This window comes from Agelaius tricolor, unplaced genomic scaffold, assembly GCF_023055355.1.
Source record: "Agelaius tricolor isolate 1412-34295 unplaced genomic scaffold, bAgeTri1.0.p SCAF_27, whole genome shotgun sequence".
NCBI lineage: Eukaryota > Metazoa > Chordata > Aves > Passeriformes > Icteridae > Agelaius > Agelaius tricolor.
Genome location: NW_027269287.1, coordinates 4,924,562 through 4,939,646, shown reverse-complemented (window position 1 = coordinate 4,939,646; position 15,085 = coordinate 4,924,562). Strand labels below are relative to the sequence as shown.

The 15,085-nt window shown below is 38.4% G+C and overlaps 2 protein-coding genes across 7 annotated transcripts in view; one reads left to right on the top strand and one right to left on the bottom strand.

The window, feature by feature from the left end:
* Positions 1-1,183: 1,183 nt before the first annotated feature.
* On the top strand, positions 1,184-14,955 carry CCNH (cyclin H). Of its 3 annotated transcripts, none has more exons than XM_071448646.1 (10): positions 1,184-1,378; positions 1,462-1,584; positions 2,793-2,866; positions 3,098-3,308; positions 3,612-3,775; positions 5,487-5,557; positions 7,985-8,096; positions 8,625-8,685; positions 10,402-10,480; positions 13,691-14,955. In XM_071448646.1, exons 1-9 carry the CDS (start codon positions 1,241-1,243, stop codon positions 10,444-10,446), a joined length of 999 nt encoding a protein of 332 aa, XP_071304747.1. In that variant the 5' UTR covers positions 1,184-1,240; the 3' UTR covers positions 10,447-10,480; positions 13,691-14,955. The 3 variants fall into 3 exon arrangements, with proteins under 3 accessions (XP_071304747.1, XP_071304746.1, XP_071304745.1); XM_071448645.1 differs by lacking the exon at positions 13,691-14,955 and adding an exon at positions 11,452-12,086; XM_071448644.1 differs by lacking the exon at positions 13,691-14,955 and having other exon boundaries at positions 10,402-12,086.
* RASA1 (RAS p21 protein activator 1) overlaps positions 11,894-15,085 on the bottom strand; it is a 45,650-nt gene continuing 42,458 nt past the window's right edge. For all 4 annotated transcript variants that reach the window (XM_071448643.1, XM_071448641.1, XM_071448639.1 and 1 more), the window contains exons 23-25: positions 14,746-14,823; positions 13,438-13,572; positions 11,894-12,775 (exon numbers count right to left, since the gene is read on the bottom strand). In XM_071448643.1, the coding sequence (XP_071304744.1) occupies positions 12,692-12,775; positions 13,438-13,572; positions 14,746-14,823 (297 nt within the window). In that variant the 3' untranslated portion in view covers positions 11,894-12,691. The remainder of the gene's footprint in view (positions 12,776-13,437; positions 13,573-14,745; positions 14,824-15,085) is intronic.

The following is a 15,085-nucleotide window of genomic DNA, read 5'->3' as shown; positions in this document are numbered from 1 at the left end:
ATTAAAACAATTAATTAGAAGAAATAATTAAAATAATTAATTAGAAAAATTATGAGTAAAGTTATGTAATTTCCCACACGAGTTGGCACAAGGCTTATTAGTCACAGATGTAGAGAGTTAAAACAAAGCCACATTTATCCCTAGTGTTTGTAGTAAGCACTGTATGATATGAAACAAAGCATTAATCCTAGACAGGGATCAAACGCTATTGTGCTAAGGTTAAAAGAATCTTCCCCCACTGCTGCATAAACTCCTTTTAAAAGAACACAACTTTTTGGGTAACACTTTCAACTAAAAGGCCTGTGACTGTCCACAAAAGTATGTTCTACATCCTTTCCACATACACTTCAAATACAAACATTAGATAATACACAGTAATATCTAAAATTTCTGGCTGAAGCATGGAGGCTAAGAAATGCTGCTTCCTTAAAAGCATAATTGGATTTTATATCTAGTGATTATCTGGGGAGTGCAGAAGACTACTGAAGGAACTTAAGGGAGCAGAATCACAGAATATTCTGTCTTGGCAGAGACCCACCACAATCATAAAGTTCAGTTCCTGGGCCTGCACAGGACACTCCAAAAATCACACAATGCGCCTGAGACCATTGTCTAAACACTTCTTGAATCCATCAGACTTGGTGATGTGACCACTTCCCTGGGGAGTTTGTTCCAGTGCTCAATTACCCTGTGGGTCAAAAACTTTTTCCTGATATCCAACCTAAACCTCTAATGACTTAACTTCATGGTATTTAGTCCTGTCACTGGTCACTACAGAGAAGAGATCAGTATCTACCCCTCCTCTTCCCTCACAAGGAAGTTGGAGGCTGCAATGATGAGGTCTCCCATCAGTCTCTTCCAGGCTGAACATTCCAAGTGGCCTCAGCTACTCCTCATATGGCTTCTGCTCCAGGCCCTCATCATCCTCATGGCCTTCCTTTGCATGCTCTACAATAGCTTAATGTCTTACATTGTGGTGCCCAAAACTGTCCCCAGCACTCGACTTAAGGCTGCACAAGTGCAATGTAAATTTGCAAGTATATATGAATACAACCAAAGAGAAACACAAGAGTGCTGCTATTCTGCAAAAGTTTACGACATCCTGTTTCGCCATAGCTCTTCCTTAAAACGGAAAAGTTTGGAAAAGGAAACGGAAGCATCCCTCTCCCAGGAGGGAGTGTCCTGGGCCCGCTCAGCCGCGCCCCACGCGCTAAGGCGGCTCCCGGCGTGCCGCGCGCGAATGCGGCCATATTGCTGGGCAATGTTCCACAGCAGCACGCAGCGCCGGCACTGGACCTTCCATGGCGAGGAGGAACTGGCGCGGCGCCGCGCTGAGGGGAACCGCCGGGCCCGGGCCAGGGCGGCGGCCAGCGGGAAGGTGCGCGGGGACGCAGGAGTTGCGGGCGCGGGGCGGCAGGGTGAGACTGCGGCGGACTCAGGTGCGGCTTTGCTTCTCCCAAGGTGCCGCAGGGCGACCCGGTGCTGCTGGAGCCGCACGAGGAGCTGGCGCTATGCAAGTACTACGAGAAGAGGCTGCTGGACTTCTGCGCCGCATTCAAGCCCACGATGCCGCGGTCCGTTGTGGTAAGCGAGGCGAGAAGGAGCCGCCGCCTCGGCCCTCCTTATTCCATCGCTTGCTGTCTGCTTGGCTTGTTCTTGAGGGCGCGGATATTTTTAAATCTCTTTATCTCTTTTCTCTTTTCTAGCACTACAGTATGTGGCCGCTTTTTGGTTTTTTTGGGGTTTTTTGTTTTTTGGGGTTTTTTTCTCCTTGTTTCGTTTTCTGACACGTGTAGCCATTTCAGAATCTGATGTTTTTCAACGTGATCTTTTGCTTGTGGCTCTTAAACTTGCTTGGGTAACTGAATTGTTTTATTTCCCCTTAGCGAAGAGTAGAAACAAAATAGTCGTAGATGGTTGCTGGTAATGTTTGATGATACAATGAAACAATCTCCCAGTCGCTAAAGGAGACGATCCGAAATTTGGGTTGTCACTCAGATGTTTCTCCAGCATTACTGCTTCTCTGACCACAAAATAAGCTGGATTGTGTACTGGCAAAATATTATCCTACAAAGGAAAAGCAAAATTACCTTGAACTTACGTGTCTTGAATGCAAAAGAGTGTCTTTCATAAGGGAGAAGTGGGGATGTAGAGCTGAAGAATGGAGTGAAATTGTTTCACTAAGACATTAAGATGTATGATTTACATTGTCCCCTGTTAGTCCTCCCTTTTCCACGCAGGTGTGGTGAAGAGTACCATGCTTGAGGGTGCCTTTGAAAGATAGCAGTCACTCCCATGGCATGTTCTGTGAAGCCAGACTGATGTTTGAGCAGTAGTTCCTGCAGAGTTTCATTTTGGAAAGCATCAGCTTTCATGCTGATAAACATGCTGCAAAATTTACTGATGTAAAAAATCAAATGGTTTAAATTGCTTGCAGCTTTCTGGATGATTTTTTCAGCCTTTGATTTTTAAATTTCATTATAATACCCAGTTCTTTTCATAAAGATACTGTTGGCTTTTTAAGCATTGTCTTCTATAACACGTCTAAAAACAAAAACAATTATTTTGTATTACAGTTGTAATGTAAGGTTCTTGCAGGCAAAAATAAAGTTTGAAATAGTTAATGACATTTAATGGCTGTATGTGTCTTAGTGGCTCAGTGTATCCTGTGTGCCTGTAGTATATATCCAAACTTTCCTGGTTTGTGGGTTTTTTTTTATTTTTATGTATTTATATTTATTTTATCTTAGTCCATTTTTATTTTTTTCCCCTCCCCACTTTTTTCAATTTAGGGAACAGCTTGCATGTATTTCAAACGTTTTTACCTCAATAACTCAGTGATGGAGCATCATCCTCGGATAATAATGTGAGTTATCAACACTTCTTGAGTTACTCTATCAAATGGAATATTAGAGGTATGATTTTTATATTTGTAAAGTCCTGAAAAAAAAAACAAGAAAGAAAATCTGAGAGCTTAAGTAGAAGTAAAGACAAAATATGGTGAGTTTCACTATATTTTTGCTGTATTCAGAACATATGGATGAATGGATGCTGCATATGTCAATTGTTTGCTTTTTTGGTTTTTTCCCTCCTCAAGGCTAACATGCACATTTTTGGCCTGCAAAGTAGATGAATTTAATGTATCCAGTGCACAGTTTGTTGGTAACCTTCGAGAAAGTCCTCTTGGACAGGAAAAAGCTCTTGAACAAATACTGGAATATGAACTGCTACTTATTCAGCAACTGAACTTCCATCTCATCATCCACAATCCATACAGGCCATTTGAGGGATTTCTAATTGATATTAAGGTAATACTCTCTGATATGCTTATGCTCTGTGTAGTACAGTAATACAAGTCTGTCATGCATTATCTTGAAAAACTTTATTTCCTTTTGTGCCTGTGATTTAAAAGATCTAATTTCTATAGTGATAGACAGATACCTGAAAGATAGTTGTTTTACTTGTGGTCTTTAAGTTATTTAGGATGTTTTTGGAATAAAGATATGGTCTGCTAATTTTCAACTTTATAAAATACTGTTGAATTGTGTGTTCTGAGCTTATGAACAGGAATGACAAACAGCTGCCTTTTTTTCTAAATCATTACTTTTTAGACTCGCTATCCAGTGCTGGAAAATCCTGAAATTTTAAGGAAAACAGCTGATGACTTCCTTAACCGAGTGGCTCTGACAGATGCATATCTGCTCTTTACTCCCTCACAGATCGCTCTCAGTGCGATATTATCTAGTGGCTCAAGAGCAGGAATTAATATGGAAAGGTAGTATTTTTTTTCTTATATGCGTGATTTAAACAATCTGTTTGCTTCTTGTATAAAATTGTTTTGCTCTAGACATTCTTAACTACTAGAATTGTGTATTTAGTGATTGCTAGCACTTTTCTGTTCTTTTTGTTTTAGAATGGCAGTGGTACTGTTAATTTTCACAAATAGGTGATGAAAGCAGTCAGTTGCTGTCTGGTTTTTATATTCCTTTGGAAGAAGTTAAAAAAAAACTGATGACTTTGCCTTAATTAGATTAGCATAGGATTTTCAGACTCAGTTTGAGGGTTACACAGGGAAGAAAGTGGAAATATGGTTGAAACTGAGAGTCAACTGAAATTACACTGAACTGATAGCTAATGGGCATGCTGTAACATGCTGTGTTTGGCTGCTGCAACTGTTCAGTTTCCATGGATATGCACCAGGGGTCATGTGTTGCTTTAAATCAATCTTTTCTTGCCCTTTTGTGTCTTTGCCACTGGTGTTTGCAGAGGTACTGTCAAACACTTTGATACTTTTGCTGAAATGTGTAGTTTGTTTTGTTTAGTTCTCTTACAGACAAAACATGCTTTTCTTCAGATGAACAGCTGAAGTGGTTGCTGTAAGGAGATGTACCTGGCATGTTTTAATATCATGCCACTACCTGTGAGCATTTTGCATCTGGTGTGTAACACCTGTTCTAAATCCAAAACGTTCTTTTAAAATAAAATCTTCCATCTGTTCTAAATGTATCTCAAATGTCTCTAGTTCTAAAATAAGGAGTGTTGGGAGTATTCCTTACAGGATTCACTGTCTTCTGAGAATTGTGTAAAAACATTCAGGTGCTTACTTTAACTTGAAACTTGATCTCATTCTTAAATCTATATTCTGTACTGCTCATGCCAAAATTCAGAAAACTGTGCTTGCAAAAAGAACGAAAATAATTTGTAGATAATGTGTGATTCAAGGTGTCTGAACTTTGTTTGCACATTCAGGAAGAATTCAAGTCTTTATCTGTCTGCACCATACAGTTGTTATAACCTTGTCATTTACTGTTTGATGTGAGTTTTTGCTGCCAGACATGAGAGAATCTGATGGTCTGGTCAGGTGCAGCTCTAGAGGTGGTACAGAACACGTGGGAATTGGAAAACCTGTTGCTCTTATGGGGGAAGGGATAGAACTCCTTGGTTGTTGTGGGTGTTGGTGAGGACGATTGCTCATGTCTGTTTTATCCAGGCAGTCTGCATTAGTGTGCTTACTAAAGAGAAGTTTGATCTCATTGGAAAGAGGAAAGGACCTATAGGCTCATGCAAGACAACATTTATTAATAGCTTTCAGCTGCCAAAAGAAGCAGGCCTGTCTTGCATGCTCTGCTGTTGCTCAGTCTGAAAACCACTGTAGTGGTTGCTTGTCCTGTGGGCATTTTGTACAATAGCATGATATTGTCATAAAGTCATAAACTTAATTTGACTTAGCTCTCTGAGGCTTAGAAATACTTAATTTGGTAGTACTATTTCTTCGTGACTGGTGGAATATTTTTGTTACCTTCTTAGTGACAGATTAGCTTTTTTATCACTTTATAGTGCTTAAGTAAACAAAGCGTTCTTACTTATCTAATTATAAAGCTCTGGGAGATGTTAATTAAAAATAATACACTTTTTACTAACTTACTAATGATTGCCATAAATTATTATGACACTTTAAAAATTTTTTCTTCAATATCTCTTTGCAGCTATTTATCAGAAAGTCTTATGCTGAAAGAGGACAGATCAACCTTATCCAGATTACTAGATGAAATGAAATGTAAGTAAACATTGGAAAATTATATTAAAGAATATCTCAAAATGAGGAAAAACCATCTTTTTCCAAATTACAAAAGCTTTAGATAGAAGGGTCTGCTTCAAATGGTTCTCTTCATCTTAAGGCATGTATAAGTAAACTGCAGACAGTGGAATAAACTACCCAGCATGTGGATGGAAGAGGAAAAACGACAAAATGACAAAATGAAGAAATAAATTAAACAAATTAATATGAACAAATTAAATAAATTAACAGGCAGAGGACCTGCCTGATGCTTTCAGAACATAAGTGCTAGAGTCAGTTAAGTGCTAGCAGCTGATTCAGAAGTGGGAAATCTATTTTGAGAACTAGATAATGGTATCTGTAGGACAGAACTAAATTGCTTTTTAAGTCATTGTATCTTAAACATTACAGCTTCAGGCAAAGCCTGCATGTAATAACTACTACTACCAGATAAAGGACTAATGTGATGTGCCAGTATTTATACTGCACATCTGTTTTGCAGCTATAAGATGTTTCAGAAGATGCTTAGTTTCACTAGTGTGAGAAATATCTTTGTGTGTGTGTATTTTACAAATATTAAGAATGCTACCATGGTAAAAGGAAGTGTAGTACACTTGATTATTACCTTTTTGTATTTAAATGAAAAGGCTGTTATATGAAATTCCCAGTAAGTAATCAGTTACTGAATGCATTAAGCTAATGCATGCACTTCAAATGGGACTGGTGGCAGTGAAACTAGGCTGGCTGACATGAGCAGTAAATGCAACATACAAGTAACCAGGGTCTACAAATTCAATTTACCTTTAATTTATAAAATTTAAGATGTCCTTTACTTTCTGGTCTTCTAACAAATCAGGTCTTCAAACTTCCATTGCTGCGATGGAAGGGAATGCTGGGATCACTTACTATTCACTTCAGTCTTTTTGTGGATGGTAGCTTTAGCCCAAAGGTAGCTCTTCTGTAAACATAAAATGGTTGGAAGGAAATTTTTCAAACATTTGTTAATTACTTCTACAGAGTACTGGTGGTAGAGAAAAAAAACCTTGTAAATTTAATTTGCATTATTAGAAAGACTGGAACTGGTAATTTTTAAGACAGCAGGTACAGTGTTGATTGCAAAAAATACCTGTATATTTTGAAGCTTGTTAGCAGAGTAATGTGAACTCTGCCTTAAGGAAATCCAGAGTTAGTGATGCTGGATACTTTCAGTGTAGTTACAATAAGGAAAGGAAGGATGACCTTTTGGCTCGAGCATGACTATGACATAAGCAATACTTAGCCACACTGGAGACTGAATAGGGTCGTGTGATTCACAAGTATGGTGGGTGACCACCAAAGTTGCCAAGTGACCACCAAAGACTCTTATCACTGACCTCCCTAGCTGGGCAGGGGAAAGGAAAAAAATAGCAAGTTCATGATAAGAGCAGGGAGAGAGGTCACTTACAGTTACTATCATGGGCAAAACAGACACAACTTGCAGAAATTAATTAATCACCAATCAAATCAGAGTAGGGTAATGAGAAGTGAAAACCAAATCTTAAAAAGACCTTTCCCTCACCCCTCCCTTCTTCCTGGATTTAATTTCACTCATGAATTCTCTCCCTCCAGTGCAGGGGGGAGTCAGTGTATCATGTTTCTGTTGCTCCTTCCTCCTCACATTCTTCCCCCATTGCAGTGTGGAGTCCCTCCCTCAGAGACAGTTATCTACAAATTTTTACAACATGAGTCCTTCCCACATGCTGCAGTTCTTCATTAAATGCTCTAATGTGGGTCCATTACACGGGATGCAGCCCTTCAGAAATAGGCTGCTTCAGTGCCAGTCTCCCATGGGGTCACAAGTCTTTCCAGCAAACATTCTGTAGTGTAGGTTTCTCTTCCCTACATGGTATGGTACATAGCATAGTATTCCCAAGGGGTCACAGCCTCCTTCAGGCACACCTACCTGCTCCAATGTCACCCCATCTATAGGCTGCAGGTGCAGCTGCATGCTCCACACTCCTGCTGACCTCCATGAGGGGACACAGCTGCTTCACCATGGTCTGCACCAGGGGAATCTGTTTCTGTGCCTGGAGCACTTCCTTCCGCATGGGTCTCCCTGACCCTGGTAGAGTGTAGATGTTCTCATATTCTCATTCCTCTTTCCTGCAGCCATTAGTGTTGCATCAGTTTTTGGATTTTGCCCTTTAAATGTGTTATCACAGATGTACATCCACTGTCACTTAATAGGCTTGGCCTTGGCCAGTGCTGGATACATCTTGGAACCATCTGGCATTGCCTCTATTGTGCATGAGGGGGAGCCTCTAGCAGCGTCTCACAGAAGCCACTCCTATAGGCCCCCCACTACCAACATCTTGCCATGCAGACCCAACACAACAAGGCAGACCAGAAATTATCCGTCTGCTTACAGCTGTGTTGTTGCCATTTTAGGCATGAAAAATCTCATTAAAAAATATGAACTGCCGAGGCCTGAAGAGGTTGCTGCTCTAAAACAGAAATTAGAGAAGTGTCACAGCTTGGACCTCTCATTTAATACAAACCCGTAAGTATATCTTGGCTGTGTTAAACTTTGGCCTTTTTTATTGGCATATGAACATTAATATTTTCTTATCTGTGTGAGTGATGGAAAATGAAAACCCTTAAATGTGCACACAGTGTTTGCCTGCTTGCTGTATCTACTGGAAGCTGAGGTCAAAGACTCAAAGTAGTGCTTTCAGTAATACATGAACAGGTTCTTTTGTGCAGATCTGCACAGCAAGCTGATTATTTTGTAAAACAAAACTGGAATACTGGGTGGCTTCTAAGGTGTGACCACTTGATGTTGTATGTGATGAGAACTAAGGGCTTTAAAATCAGGCGATTAAAACAAGAATGCTGTAAAGGCTTAATGTTTTCTTAAGAATTATGTGGATGGCAGAGGACTGCACCCTGAACTTCCAGCAAACTGCATGCTGAGGCTTTGGTATTTTTTTTAATGAAACAGGTATGTCCATATTGTAATCCTGGGGTCAAATAATGAGAGTCTTAACTTATAAAAATATCTATGCATTTCACTTTTCTTCCGGTTTAGGAAGAAAAGGAAAGGTTATGAAGATGATGAATATGTGACAAAGAAATGTAAAATGGATGAGGTTAGTAAACCTATTGTACAAGTTTTTCCTGTTTTTTTTTTTTCACCCTTAATGCCAAGACAAAAGTGACACAGCTACTGAGATAAATTTATGCATCTGTATTATAATTTTATTTGTTGTCCAGACTGAACCTTTTTAAACTTTTCTTTTCACTTTAAGTGAGCCAGATTTCATACCTGACTGCACTTGAAGTGTTCTTGAACATTCCTGGTCTTTTGTGGAAAGGGGAGTGAACATGCAGACTATGCTTCCTGCTGTTTATTGTGTTTTGGAAGTTTTTATTTGCTTTATTTGGTTTCTTGCTCAAAGCAGTATAGAGTGTTGGACTAAATTTATGTCAGACAATTTGTTAACAAGGCTGCGTGAATTACAGATCGGTTGCTAGTACTTTGCGTTATAAGACCAAGTATAACTAAGGTGGAGATAAACTGACAAGAGTGACTCAACAAATACAAACAGTGTTAAGGTTGTCCTTCACATCTGAGATGAACACCTTCCAGAACTTTTGTTTGGACAATGGGTAGGAGAGAGTCCATGCTGGCAGTGGTGTAGAACCTTTTTAATTAGACTCATTTTGATACTAAAGATGCTGGATACTGATAGTCTAAGACACACTAAGTATGGCATTTAGAAAAACATGCTAACATCTAAAGAGGGTCACCTACCAAAATGTGAAGATAAAAGACAAGATTTGTGTCTTGCTATTAGAGATTATCATAGTAGGTTGATGCTATAGTGTCAGATGAGACTCTAAAACATTATTAAGACAAGATTATAATAAAATTGGCATTGAAGGTATATGCTAACAATATGCAGGACCTTGAACTTATTTTATAATTTTATTGCTGCAAAAATTTTTAATAAGTTTTCATTCCAAATGCCAGTCTTCAAAAGTATACTAAAACTGGCAACTCCATAAAACAGGCACTTGAAAAAGTGTTCACTTTATGACAGAATGACTTAAAACTAACAGCTCCATATGAGCTTTGGAGGTTTCACTTGTTCCCTGCCCCAGTTTAATTTGTATTAGTTACTCTGCTATGGTCTGAGGCAATTTTGATTTTGGATCTTGTTTTTAATTTATATCTCTAATTATTTCCTAAAGGAGTAACCTGATAGGATATTCACATAGCCTACAGCACTTTATGATCAACTTTTTTACAGTTCCAAAGGTCCTGAAACTCACGGTTTTTCATTAGTGATGTATCTGAACTGGGTTTCTACTTGTGTATTTTTTGCTGAGTAATAACCACATGAAAGAGGAATCTCAGCTGGCCAGGACATCAAGCAGAAAGTGTGCTTAACTTTTTGAAAGCTTACAGTGTGTGCAAACCGCTCATATCTTAACAATGGCTTCATTAATCCTGTAGTTAGCTGATATTAGACTGTAATCTACAAAGCCATGAAAAGCACAGGACATCAGTAGAAGGTGCAATATGAGCTATTTTGGAAATCTCTACATAGTTATCCAACATAAAGCTCCTGCTTCCTTATCTCAGGTGCTGAAAGAGTGTCAACATGATTCTGTGTCCATGACTGTAAGCATAGGTATGGATAACTAGCTTTAAGGTTAAAGGCCTGAATTGCCCCAAGTTAAAATATTTTTTTAGTTTTCTGTTCATGGAATTTCTCTGTAAGTTCTTAAATCCAGCCCCTAAGCACCACACCACCACCTACAAATGTCACTCAAGGTGCTGTGTTTTTTCCTTCTGTTAGGAAGAGTGGACTGATGATGATCTTGTGGATTCAGCATTACTTTGAAGGAAGATGGACTCCTACCACCCTCTGGTGTCAGGTGTGACTGCCTGCCACAGGTTCCTTATTATGTGTTATAAGGTCTTTGTACTGTTAGTTCTTACCTTGGCAGTAAAGCTTTTTACTTTCCTAAAAGAAAAAGTTGTGGTTCAATTAAACCCTCATCTATTACAGATCCAACACTAGCAAGATTTGCTTCAAGAAATCTGACCCTTGTTTTTGGTTCAGAAACAGTTTGATGTGGCTGCAGTGTAGTGTTATGAGCACCAGCTGATTTATTTCCTTTTCATATACCCAATTAGAGTTCTACAATAGAAACACGTACACGCAGCTTTGGGTGTTCCCCAGTTTGATTGTCTTTGCTGCATTTTGTGTTTAACAGGTAAATTAGGTAGGCAGCTCTGTCTTCCAGTTTGTATTTTTACCATGTTATATTGCCTGTACCAAAGCAACCAAATCTACAAAAGAATCCCTTTTACACACACTGTTAAAGTTTTAAGTAGGACACACTGAAAGGTAAATTACTTACTTGTCTGAGATGCAGTTTAACATAGACTTGGCATGGTTATGGAACAATCTAAGAAAAGACTTCTATAGTAACAAGGTGTTGCAAACACATGTATTGTCACTATGGAGGAGCATCACATGTGTCTGCCAGTGCCATGCATACGATATTTGGGAGCTTTCACCTTCAAGAAGCTGTTCCAGCTGGAGACCAGGGCAACACAGCAAGAGCCAATTTAGTATTACAGCAAAGGTGCAAAAGCAAAGTCTCTGATTTTATGTGACAGTGATTTGGCAGTTCTGACAGATAGAAAAAACACTCTAGATGTTGTAAAGATTTGCAACAGTGTTTGTATGTTAAAATTCTTTATGTGGTTATCTCACTAGACTTGTCAGTGAATCATTTTATTCCCTATTATTATATCACTACCTAGAACATAACACACAGTGATGATGAAATACCCTTTGAATCAACAGCACATTTTACTTCTCAATTTTTTTTAACAGTTTGTGACACTGCAGTGGGCAGGAACACTGGACAAGGTTGCTCCAAGCCTCGTCCAACGTCACCTTCAACACTTCTGGGGACTGGGGCATCCCTGGCTTCTCTGGCACTCTGCCAGTGTGTCAGCCCATTCACAGGGAAGCATTTCTTTTTATTAAATCTCAACCTATGCAAGGAGTTTTAACATATTTTCTCACCCAAAGATGTACAAATTAAGGCATTAGGACAAGGTAATGCTGTCTGAGGACTCATGCTCAAAAAGTGACACAGTGTAAACGCTGCAAAGTATGCCACCAGTGCCAACACTAAAAAATTTCCACAGCAGCCATGAAGCCAGTTTTCATAGAGTTAGAAATATGCAGCTTGATTTATTTTAAAAACTTACTTTTCACTTATAAAAATATTTTTGCTAGACTTATAGTACAAAAAAGACCAAACAATACCTATTTTATAAAATGGTTTAATGTATGCATGCATGTCTGATATAATGATCAATAAATTTAGTGAATTCAAATTATTTACTGTTGTAAACATTTTACAAAAGCATTGTGATTTATCTGGATATACAGTTCTTGATGGAAGAACTATTCAGACTGAATCAGTGGCACATCAAAAAAATAAAGCTGACAAGACCCATTCTGCATGTTCTCTTTTAACATCATTCCAGCAAGAGAAACAGCATGGTATAAAAACAGATACAGTAAAGGTTGTTCCTACCATAACATCAAATTCTGGAAACTAAATAACAAGTTAAAAGTGGTTGAAACAGTCAAAAGTCATAATTATTGTAACCAGTCAGAAATTACAGTAAGAAATGTTATCCGGTTATTTATAGTTGGTTGTCAGAACAATGCCTTTCTTCTCATGTCAGTTGATAATTCTTTTCCAATCAGACAGCAAAAACTTTGGCAATCAGAGGTGCTGAAAATTTCAAAGTCCTAGACACAGTCACAGCATTTTCTCTGCAGAAGGTTAACTGTACACCAAGGCTCAGAGGTTGTGAAATTTCATTGTTTCCAAGTGGAAAAAAAAAAGTGCAAATGTCCTGCACAGATAGCTTAAAAAAAAGCTGCTGGTACAATCATTCACCAACAGGATCTTTGTTTTCTTTTTGCATAGTTCACACATCACTGGGAATGTGACAGGGTGTGCTATTTTTGGCAAGAGCAAGAAGGAAGTGATACTGGTGAGAGTTGCCAGGTTGGGCGTGCTGGATCCATGCGGAATTCAGGTAGAGAGCTGCTACCTGATGTTGTTAGACACCGAATACTGATTTTGTTTTTGTTGTAGCAGTTCAGTAATGGCCAAAAGCTTCTTAAGAACATGCTGTAAAAAAGAGTGAGTCAGTAAAACTACATGTTAGCTACTGAAGAACGGAAAAGGCCTGCCTGAGCAGCATTTTCAGCATCAGCCTATCTGACCTGCGACTTGAAGTTTAAATGCATTACTAAAAAGAGAAAATGTCTGATTCCGTAGCCAATAAGGGTAGTCTTAAAATGATGTTATGGACTTTGCCTGTCCTCTCATGGATGTTCTTGCTTCTTTGTGGTTAACAGGAAGGCAGAGGAAGTGTACAGCTAACACAACACACTACAACACACTATTAAAATTTGCCAGCAGTTTTCCAAGCATACAAGTGTACTGGCAAACAAGTAAGCAGAAATGAGGTGTTAATAGAAAGCTAAAGAAAGTGAATTTGGTTCTCAACTGAAAAAAAAAATCCAGATCTGAAAACTGAGAGAGTCTGTCAGGAGACAGTAATTTTGTGAGTTTAAGGCTTCCTCCAGAAACTTAGAAAAACACCCAAAGCTAGTTGGTTTTGTTGCATGGAGGAACAAAACTATGGATTAAGAACTTCCTTCACAGCTAATAACCCCGTGGTGAAATACAACATCATACTGCTAACCAAAATACCACAAAAGAATCCATCAGTACTGAGGAGTAATTCAGGACTCAGCACCCACTACCTGTGATTTCTGTTAACTCACCTGCATCACCCCTCGTTCGTTGCTGAGCGTCCGGAGCTCATCTGAGTGTGCCACACAGATCTCATGCAAAGCTGCCAGGTCACGGGAGAGGTCAGTTCGAGAGTGCTCTGCAGCGTCTGGAAGCTCAGGAACATTCTTCAACAAAGTAGAAGACAGCAGATTTAGGGTGCCAAGTCCAACTCTGGTCTTTCCAGCTAAACCTCCAGTCCACCTTTCTATTATTAATTATCTGTTTACCTTCTTCTCTTCACAGGCATGTGTTTTGTGAGGATACTGCAATTTGTAGTGCTAGGAGGATTCTTACTACAAGATCTGGAGCTCTACCTTCGAGCTCACCAGAAACCTACAGCATTTTGAGACTCAAACCCTCTAAATGAAGGGAAAATCCGTCCATTAGGAGCTTTTTAAAATCTAAATGAGAGAAAAGCAACAAAATTCAGCAAAATCTGCTGTTACTTATTAAGTAATTCATTAAACTGATGATAAACCAATAATGCTGCAATTAAAACAGCAGAATAATCCAACAGATATTTTCAAACCAACAGTTATCAGAGACCTCATGTAAAATCTGTCATTTAAAGAAAACTGATGTATCATAATATGGAGAAGTTGTGATTTTATCAGAAAAGGATGACAGCTGGAACCTGCCCACATGCCACACTTTAAAGTGTTTTGAGATACCTTCTAGGACACTTCTAAAGGATTAATTCAGGATGCTTAGCATATTTTTCTCATCTCACTTTATTAAATGAATTATTGCATTTAAAATACATACATATAATACATGACCTAACTCCTGTTACAGCAATCACACCCACAAAATAGTCACGTTTCGTAAGAACAGAGTGACAGCATTTCACTTTCAAACTACAATATGTAGAATGCACACAGTGAAGCTTTTGCCAGTGCTAACTGAAATTCAACCTATTTTTTAAAGAAAAATTATTTTCAGTCTCTGATTAAAACCATGTGACAAGTTATATATAAAAATTTCTGGTTTAAAAACATGTTTGTGAAAGGTTTGCATTTTTGCCCAATATTTCTAATCTCATGGCTATAGAATCTATTTCAGCTTCTCACATTTACAGAGGCACTAAATTAATAAAATCTTACACAGATAAGTTATGGTTTTAATTCCATATGACAGACCAGGAATTTTTAAATAAGTATTAAAAAGTATACTCAGATAAAAGCATTCAAAATTATGTGGCAGCTGATGCATTACTGAGCTAGTTAATAAGAAGTGTAAAAAATTTTAATTTACAATTCTGCTATGTAACTTCAGCAAATATTTTTTTAACTACTTACCCCAAGCTCATCCAAGAACATGATCATGCGATGTTTGTTGCTCTTGATGAATGGATTTACCCCTTCCATATATGGCTCCTAATAATTTTAAAAAGTATTCATTAACAAATCATTGCCAAGATAATTGTCACATCTGAGATGAACACAGTGCAGTCAGGCAAATGACACTGCAAAACGAGTATGTAAATAAAAATTATATATTTTTTTCAAGTGTATTTCTAATGTCTAGTGTGCTGGCGGTCAAAAGACTACAGAATTTGGTTTTCTTGTATTCAAAAGATAGACAACCTGTGATTCAGAATTCTTCTTACGCATGCATACAGATAGAAATTTGCATCAA

Coding starts and splice junctions, on each gene's coding strand:
- CCNH (XM_071448646.1), top strand. CDS start 1,241: ATGCGGCCATATTGCTGGGCAATGTTCCACAGCAGCACGCAGCGCCGG. Junction 1,379..1,461: donor GGGCGGCGGCCAGCGGGAAG/GTGCGCGGGGAC, acceptor GCTTCTCCCAAG/GTGCCGCAGGGCGACCCGGT. Junction 3,309..3,611: donor GATTTCTAATTGATATTAAG/GTAATACTCTCT, acceptor ATTACTTTTTAG/ACTCGCTATCCAGTGCTGGA.